Below are 9,616 nucleotides of genomic sequence, written 5' to 3' on the forward strand. Positions count from 1 at the left end.
ACATTCAGGATGTTCACATGGCCATATATTTTTGTAAAACATGTAAAAGACATTTTAACCACTCGCTCTTCTGATTTAGAGTTTCTATCACAATTTCCCTTGAGTTGGGTGATGATGAAATGGCTCTGGCATTTTTGGTATCTGGATAAGAGGAAGTAGGGCACAGGATACATGAATATAAATATATTTATGTGGTCACTATTTTCCATATAGGCCTGTTATTGCCAACCGTCCTGGTGTAGAAGTAGCTTTAGAGATATTCCTACTGTCTGCTGCAGTGCTCACTCATTGCCAAGAGAATGGTGCTGGGCCAGCAGTGGTTGGAGATAGGCCTGTGTCTTGTGGTGCCTGGTACCCTGGGATGTGGGGGTGAGGGACAGACAAGGTTGAAGTGGAGCCAGGAGCTACTCTGCCAGAGTCGTTGCATCATCGTGCACATGAAATCACAAATGGAGGATCTGGTTTTCAACGAGTTCTTGTCAAAATGGAGGTTCTCATTAATTAATTAATTAATAATTTATTTATTTTGACACTACTGTTTGAGACAGAGTGTCACTGTGTAGCACAGGATGGCCTCGAACTTGGGATCCTTCTGCCTCAGCCCCCTGAGCGCTTGGATTATAGACATGTGCCACCATGCCTGAATCACACAGGAAGTTATTACCTATCAGGAATAGTCTTGATGGTGCAGTGTAAGTAAGTATACACACACTGCACATTTTCAGTGTGAATTTTGTGACACAGCCATGTTACCATGAGGTACTACTGATGATGACAAAGGTCACATAAAACTTGATAGACAACAACCACCAGAACACTGATGACAACCTGGGTAAGTGGGAACTGTTGATTCAAAGAGCATAGGTCATGCACAAAATTGGTAGAATTTTCCCAAATGTGATAACATGAAACATTTATATCACATTATCAATGATTGCTATAGTCCCCAATTTGATAGTACCTAGAGTTTTTAAATCCTGAAGGCCTGGCCCTCATGGACGGACGAGTGCCCTATGCTCGAATCCTGAGAGAAGTTGTCCATCCATTCTGCTAAGTACAAGCATATATAACTGTTGTGCATGAGGGACAGGTCCTCGGCAGCTTGAGTCTGCTGGTGCTTTTGGACTTCCCGCTGCACTGTAACAGGCTTCTATCTATAAGTTATCTAGACTAGGGTGTTCTCTTACAATAGCCCAAATACAGGAAGCCAACAATGCACAGTCTGGCTAAAAGGAAATTTCTGAACCATTAGTTAAAAAAAAAAAAGATTTGAATATTGCCATGGGCAAACAATTCTTTTTTTCTTTTATGACCTGTTGTTGCCTTTTATTTAAAAAGTATCACTAGCCCTGCCTTGGGCTCCTATACAAAAACATAACACAACCCAAAATGAGACGTTTTCCTGACCCCAGACACTGGGGGACGGTGCTGCAAAGAGGGGGACAGGATTGAGGCTCAGCAAATGGAATGTATGTTGGGGGAGGGCGACCTGGAGGTCTCCCAATACCTTCTACCCCCACCCCCAAACTTCAGATGGCACTAAGCTGTCCCCTTGCCGGAAGCAGAGGGGTCCTCTAATCTTCTGAGATGCTCCATGAGAGCTGAGCATTGGTGGGCTGGTCACCAGGCTGGGGCAGTGTTGGCAAGGCACCTCATCCGCCTTGTATTTCTGTCCTGGTCTCGGATCTTCTTCTCCATCTCAGCATCAGTCAGGGTCTCTAGCAGCAGGCACCACTGGTCAGCATCGCCTGTATTCCGGATGGCAACCTCTACCGTGGGCAAGGGGTTCTCACTGAAGGCGTAGGTCTTCTGGTGCCAGCTCAGTTGTCCCCGGATGCTGTATGCAATGGTAGTGACAAACTCCCCGCCCAGCCCCAGCTCTGAGCACAGTTTCAAGGTGAACTTCTCCAGCGCGTTCTCTTTCTCCGACGTGTCCCACTCAAACTGGTCCACCAGGGAGATGTTTCCCACGTGGATGTTCAGCTTGATGATAACACGCTGATCAGACTGGTCCTCCAGTATGTTGTTTGTGGGGTAGGACTCAATCTGCTGTCTGATGGCAGAGGCAATGGCTGGTACAAATGTCAGTGGGTTCAAATCCAAGTCATCCCAGAGGATTTCTGAAAACATCTCAGGGGTCATCGGCTTCTCATTCATGTTCCAGGTAAAGGTGTCCCGCACCTTCTGCCCATCGATCTCCATGTCCAGCTGGATGGGCGCCAGCACCTCAGGCTGGGATGCATCCTCATGAATCACAGTGGGGTCATGGTCATCAAAGCACAGAGGGAAGGTTCTCTTCTTGTCCCAGCCCATGCGGTTCCTACTGATGGTGGTGGAACATGGTACAGCATCCAGATGATGGGAACTGTTGGGCAGGGTGGGGACCCACTGACTGTTCCTCTCGGCCTTCTGTTCCCTGAGGTAGGTGGGGGGCTCTGTACTGATGGACACGGCCTTGTACTTCTCATCATTGCTGTCAAGAATCTCTTCCACCTCAGAGGCTTTTGACAGAGTCACGCTGGTGGCAAGGGTGGTATATCCATGATCATGTGATGATGCAACTATTTTTTTCCTCTCTTCCACAGTGGCTAGTCGCCTCCAGAGTGAGGGGTATCTCTTGTACAGAGAACCTCCGAACATACGGGGGTAGTTTCCCACCTCGGAGCCGATCATGTAGAATTTGCCGTCGTCCTCCAGCTGAAACTTGACGGGCTTCTGCCCGAAGGTCTTGCTCAATGCCATCATCATCATTGCTGCGGGGGGTGGGGGGCCGAGGCAGGGCTGTGAGGACTCTGGAAGGCTGGGGAGGGGCTGTGGTTCACCCGACTGAGAAACCAGGCCGGAAGGCAAAGATCGGGCTGGTTAGCGCTCAAGCCACCGCCGGGATCCTCAGCGGCTGCCGCTACGACCCAGCAGCTTTTTTTTTTTTAATTGGTTACAAAACTTAAGCCCATATACAAAATTAGGAACATGTTTACATGCTTCTTTTGAAAGGTTTTAGTCTTTTTCAAACGAGTTAATAAAATAAAAACAATGCAATTTTTAAATGCTGCTTTGAAAACTTAAAAGTGCAGCAATACACTTAGTTTCCTTTATCTATGAAATGGTGCAATTCCAACTAAAATCTGGTAAGATCACAACAAACTGAATCAAACAAATGCACACATGTCTGCATTACTTGACGCTAATGTTCACTTAAATGTTAGTTTGTACTTCAAACCTAAGAGAAAATAGGAATCATCACAGCAGAGGCCCAATTTTAATCTGAATGTGTACAAAATTTCAAACTGTCAGCTAAGTACGGAGAGTCTAGATGAAATTAAACGGAAAGGGGGACAATTCACAATATCAAGAAGATTTGGACTTTAAAGGTTTCACTGAAGTTTGTGACCTTGATTTATTTTGTTATTCTTACTTTTGGTGAATATCACACAGTTGCAAAAATCTAGATGGCAGTGCCTGAACAGGACGCAGTTACCATATAAATCTTTAACTCAAATTTGGATAAAGAAAAAAACACACAATGAACTTCAACTCAATTTTATGCTGGGCCAGCAATTCTTAAAATTGTTAATAATAAAATATTCCTCTCTTATAAAATCATCTCTTGGTCTAAGTACCAAACAATTACCACTCTTAACATTGTGCTTTTATAACACAATTCATTTGTAAGGCTTATATTGTCCAATTTTAAATTCACTTAAACTTGAATAAGCCTTGTATTCTACCTGGGAGTTATGGTTAATAATCTCCCAGTTTTATGGGACATATATTAATATATATATACATATATATATATAACCTCAGACATATATTGATTCAGCCACATATATTTTTCTGAGAATAAATTCAAAGTGATTCAAAATCATTGCAGTTGGCTTCATACATAGGTTATATCTCTAATCCCAGTGATAATATGTACATCTTCATTCAAACAGTAGCTTCTAAATAAGTGGTAATAGTACAGTGATTTTGAAAATGCATAAATAGAACTAGAATTAGTGAAAATCAACCTCTGAGCTTTGCAGAGGCTGTCTGGAAGTAACTATTCCTGAGTTTTTCCATCTTTAAAAAATATATTAAGTAGGTATGGTAGCACATATTCTTGTAATTCCAGCACTTTGGGGCTGAGGCAGGAGGATTGCAAGTTTGATCTCAGCTTGAACAATTTAATGTCTTAGTAAGACCTTGTCTCAAAATAAAAATAAAAAAGGATTGTGGATGTAGCTAGTGTGAAGGCCCTGGGTTCAATCCTTCATCATTTTTCTTACATATTATATATTGTGGTTTTTATTATTTTGTCTTAATTACTTTTCTCCTGGCATGACTATAGAGATGTGGCTAAAAATAACAATTTTTAGTTGGGAAAAAAACATTTCAATTTACTATGCAAGGAACAATACTGAATAATCTCTCTTTTTTCTTTAGAGAAACTGATTATATAAAATGTTATCATATGATGAAGTACCCAAAAAGGATACAGTCTAAAAAAGGTAGGAACAAAGCATTATAGTGATGTGTCAGGCAATTAATTAACAAAAATAAATATGTTATTCTTCTGGATTTTATGGCTATGTTGTTTGACAGCTTCTTAAAACTTGTAATTTATTTGATTTCTTTGTCACTGTAAATGAATATTTGAAGAATAAAGTCTAAGTCAAACTTAATTTTGTATTAGCCTTTTATAAAAGCTTTCAGCCCAGTAAAACCTAGATCTACCATTGATTTCATTCCTTCTATAACAGCAAAGTCAGCTTTTTTGAGGTAGAATTTATAGTGAATAAAATGTATAAATCTTAATTGTATTGTTCACTGAAATTTTATATCTTTATGCAATCTTGTAGTCATCATCAATGACAATGCAAAACGTTTCTATCACCTAGTATTACACAAACTTAAAACCTCTGATATACTCATATTTAAGCAGTTAATATATATCCACAAAAGAAGATTATTTTTCTAATGAAAAGCAATACTCAAAAACCAGAAAACTCTTAGAGATAGAATTATAGTTACTAAAACTAAAAATGCAAGGCTAGGGAATGTAGTTCAGTGGTAGAGTGCTAGCCCAACATGCACAAGTCCCTGGGTTTGATTCCCAATATAGCCCAAAACAAAACAAAACAAAACTCAGTAGGAAAACTAGAAAATGAGGGTAAGGCAGTTATCCAGAAAGTCAGCAAGATAAACAGATAGAAAATATGAATGAGACAAGATATAAAGGAAAATCAAGTGAGACAACCCTAACAAATAAGAGTCTATATTAGTCACCTTCACATTGCTGGGACAAAATATGTGACAAATACAAAGAGGTACATTTTAGCTCACAGTTTCAGAGGGTTCAGTCCATGGCCAGCCAGCTGCATTGCTTTAGACCTGTGGTGAGGCAGAAACATCATGAAAGAGGTGTGTGAGAGAAGAATGCTGCTCATCTCCTGGCAGCCCTGGAAGCAGAGGGAAAAGAAAAGAGTCAGAGAAGAGATAAATCCCTCAAAGACACATCCAGCCACACTGCAGGTGACTTACATTTCCAACCAGGCCCGACCTCCTGACAGTCCCCTCAGCTAATGGACTTATCCATGGATTAATCCATCAATGAATCAATTACTTCTCTAAATTCCACTTCTGCACTTTTTGTATCAGGGATCAAGCCCTTAATATATGAGTCTTTGGGGAAGTACTTCATATTTAAACCATAACAGGGTCTGGGGAGAAAGGAAATAGGATGAAGGAAATTTGAAAGAAGGACAGTGATATGACTCTAGATTTTATGGAGGTGCTCAGATGGTTCAGAAGTGTTATCAGTATAATTTTCACTCACAGTTCCTTATGAAATTTCTGTAAAATTTTGTGAAATAAATGTAATTGAAAAGTTAAAAGATTTAAAATCTTGTATTAAATATGTATATACTAATATGTTATACACACGTACCCATATACAAGCATTGTACATTGGGAGAATATTTTACTTTCATAATAAATTGGTTCAAACTACTCATTCTAGATTTCCTGTGGCCATTGTTATCCATCCGTCTGTCCATCCATCCATCCATCCATCCATCGATGATCCATCCAATCTCCATCTGTCCTTTCAACTCATACTTGGTGCTAAGGCATGGGAGTGCCAATGTCAAAAAGAAGGAGTGATTTCCTGCTATACATCTAAGCATAATATAGTATTATGTAAGCTATGGTATAGATATAGGGAACCAGATATCTTGTTATTTCCCTTTATAATTAAACCATGTGTCTTTTTAATAAATATAAGAGTAGCAGGGCATGGTGATGTACATGTGTAACCCCAGCATCCTGGGAGCCTGAGGCAGGAGGATCGTAAGTTCAAGCCCAGCCTGGGCAATTTAGTAACTTGGTGAGATCCTGTCTCTGAATAAAAAATGAATTGTTAATGTAGCTCAGTATGAAGGTTCTGGGCATAGTCCCTGGGACCACACACACACACACACACACACACACACACACACTTCGGTATACCTCTATATATTTACATATAGATATATAAATACATATTTTGTATCATATGTAATGTGTTATATATATTGGGATTCATTATGCTTTCTGAATTTAATGATTATATATTTCATTAAATCTAAAAACTTCTACACATCATTTATATTGCCTTTTCCATTTTTCTATTCTCTCCTAAAATTCCTAGTAATTGTTTTGTGAGAACTTTATACTCTCTTAGCCTATCTTTAACATTGTTTCTCGTGTCCTCTGCTTTGCTTCATGTAATTTCCAAAGATCTCTTTTTTAATTCACAAATTCACGTGTCTTACCTACACTTTAATCCATCTTATAATATTTAAACTTATGACTACATTTTTTCCTTTTTAATCATTAATTGTATTTATTGGTATAATTTAGGTGTACATAATGATTGAGTTCATCATATGGAATTTGTATCTGCACATGATATATCTTGATTAATGTTTTTCCTATTCCACTCCTCTCTTTTTTACTCCCTTCCCCTTCTTATTTACAAGAGCTTTGTTTCCATTTTATCTTTCTTTTCCCTTCCTTCCTTTCCCTCTCCCTTGTGACTCTTCTCATTTCAACAATTTCTTCCTATTTTTCATTTCTAGTTGTTTTCTTGTGTACTTTCATATTTGTGAGTCCGTTTCATTGCATTTTGCTATTCTGTTTGCTATCCCTGCCCTTAATCATCTGAGAATTTTTTTTGTAAGCTTTGTGTGGTAACTATTCAATGAATTCCTAAAAACTCTAATTTGGTCCTTTTTTTCCAGCATTGTCTTCATCCTGCACAGGTTGTCCTGTTTGTGCATGCATTTTGCTCTGTTTTGCAACTGTAGCTCGTGTCCAGTAGTATTGTCCAAGGGAGAGCGGTAGGTGTGGAGGGCATGGCTTCTGCATTTACATTACTTCTTCCGGGTGCCTTAGAGGTCATGGGACACATTCTAAGTTAATTTCTTAGCTTAGTGGGGAGAGCAGCTTGGACCATTTACATTTTTTCTGCAAAGATGACTGAGTCTTTGTTTACACGTTGTTAGGGTTAGATCTTTGATATCCTCCAAAAGTCTCACGTCTTTGGAAAGTGACTGGATCACGGGGTGCTACACTCACCAGTGGGTTCATCCATTCACGAGTTCATGGCTGAATGTGCTGTTAGGAGGTGGGTCCTGGTTGGAAGGTGCAGGTCACAGGGGGTTACCTGGAAAGGTGTATTGTCCCCCCCTTCTCCCTTCCTTCCTTGCTTCCTGGCTGCCATGGATGAGCAATTGTCCTATGTCCAGGCCTTTTCATGGTGCTGTTTCTGCCTTTCAGCCAGCCCAACAGACTGAAATTATGAGCTAAAATATACCACCTTTGAACCGTGGGTGTTCAGAATTCTGTCCCAGTAATGGGAAAGTGATTAAGATACACATCCTCAAGGGGGGGTTCACCTCATTTCCCGTGCCTGCCTCACGCACTCAGAGCTGAGGTCAAGGTCAAGACAAAGAAGCTTCCTTATTGTCTCTCCGTGGTGGTTTTGATGGAATATTTCTGGTCCATATTCTCTCTCTCCCCTCCCCTCTCCTCCCCTTCCCTCTCTCTGTTCTGTGTTTGTTTGTGGAATACTGCTCAGTTCTACTTGTTCACGTTGCACCAGCCCCAGGCTCCTCATATTCCAGTAATAAAGACCTCGCTGGAGGCTTCTGAGTCTAATGGGCACCTTTCATGAAGTCTGGCCAGGGTAGTCAAAGATCTGTTCATGGACTTACTGCTCTAGCTTTATATTTCCTCTGCCTGTTGTCTCCTGAGGATTTCTGTTCATTTCTTCTGAGCTCAGCTATGCAGGTATAAAATATTATTTATATTTTATGTTGCATTCCTAGGAGTTTTGTAGTAGGAAATTTATTTAATCTGTCATAGTTTAGGACATTAAAATTGTTATTCCTAATTTTTCTTATGAATAAAAATTATTTTTAGTAGCTTAAAAATCAAAACAGTGATGAATTCAGAGTATTTTAGAAAATGCCCCTAAAGATTCTCATCTCTATTTTATTACATTGACCATTATCTTGCTATGGGAACTCAGGAAGTAACTAGTGTTGGTTTGGTGGCTCAGGAAGTTTTCCACGAAGGTGACATTTAACTCAGAACATAGAGAATGAAAAATTTCATAAATATTTATTCACACACAACCATAAATCTGCAAAATACCATCTATATATGATAGATTTAGAGTTGGTATTTGCCCAAATTATTTACCTCATTGTATGTATATTTTCCTCCCATTCATTTGTGGTGCTGGGTTTTGAACTTAGAGCCTTCACAGTGAGCTACATTCCCCACCCAGGTGGGGTTGGAACCTGTGGTCCTCCTGCTTCAGCCTCCCAAAGTGCTGAGATTACAGATGTGCATCACCATGCCTGGCACAGAAAAAATATTCATGTTTTCCAGAGCTCAGGGGAGCAGAGGGTTGGCTGCTAATTTGGGGTTTCTTTTTGGAAAAGTAAAAATTTCTAAAATAAACTGCGCTAATGGTTGTACAACTCTGAATATATTTAAAACCATTGAGCTGCATTTTATTTTTAATTGACATAATCATTGTATGTGTTTATGGGACACGTTTTGATGTTTCAGTATCTGTCTCCCAAGCAGGTCATGCTGCAATTTCAGGCCTGCTTTTTCTTCTTTGCCCCTCCCCCCATTACAGCCGTAAATTGGACCAACCCTAAACTCCAAACAGGAACCCATGGGCCTCCCGCCACCCTTAGACACCTCTTGCCAGTAGCCGTTCTCAGAAGGTGGACCCTTTGCTTCCGGTCAGCCTGGAGCTCCCTGGTGGCCCTCCGTGAATAACCACGCAGCAAGTCCACTCTGCAGTGAGCCTGCAGTCCCCAACCCCCGATAAGGCCTGTCTGTCCCCTGCTATTTTCCTCCCCCATTCTTCCCTCCCCACACTGCAGCAGACTGGCCACCCAGTGTTTCACCCTTTGTTGTACCCCAACATCGCTCCCATTTGTGTCGCCACATCCTGCCGTCTCAGGAAAACCTTCCCCGACCATCAGTTGTGCTCTTAGGCAAAAATACAGGGCAGCTCAAGGAGGGTGGCCTAGGAAAGAGGATTTAAGGAACTGTTTGGGTCTCAGAG

General features: G+C 40.6%; 1 protein-coding gene across 1 annotated transcript; it reads right to left on the reverse strand.

Moving 5' to 3' along the window:
* Positions 1–1,578: 1,578 nt before the first annotated feature.
* LOC104862913 (SWI/SNF-related matrix-associated actin-dependent regulator of chromatin subfamily B member 1-like) lies at positions 1,579–2,808 on the reverse strand. Its single transcript, XM_033758891.1, has one exon. It carries the CDS (start codon positions 2,749–2,751, stop codon positions 1,621–1,623), a length of 1,131 nt encoding a protein of 376 aa, XP_033614782.1. The 5' UTR covers positions 2,752–2,808; the 3' UTR covers positions 1,579–1,620.
* Between the last annotated feature and the right edge of the window lie 6,808 nt (positions 2,809–9,616).

This window comes from Fukomys damarensis, unplaced genomic scaffold (genome assembly GCF_012274545.1).
Source record: "Fukomys damarensis isolate Sample0158 unplaced genomic scaffold, DMR_v1.0_HiC HiC_scaffold_35, whole genome shotgun sequence".
NCBI classification, from domain to species: domain Eukaryota; kingdom Metazoa; phylum Chordata; class Mammalia; order Rodentia; family Bathyergidae; genus Fukomys; species Fukomys damarensis.

What these genes read in the sequence shown, in the direction of transcription:
- LOC104862913 (XM_033758891.1), bottom strand. Translation starts at nt 2,751, where the DNA reads ATGATGATGATGGCATTGAGCAAGACCTTCGGGCAGAAGCCCGTCAAG.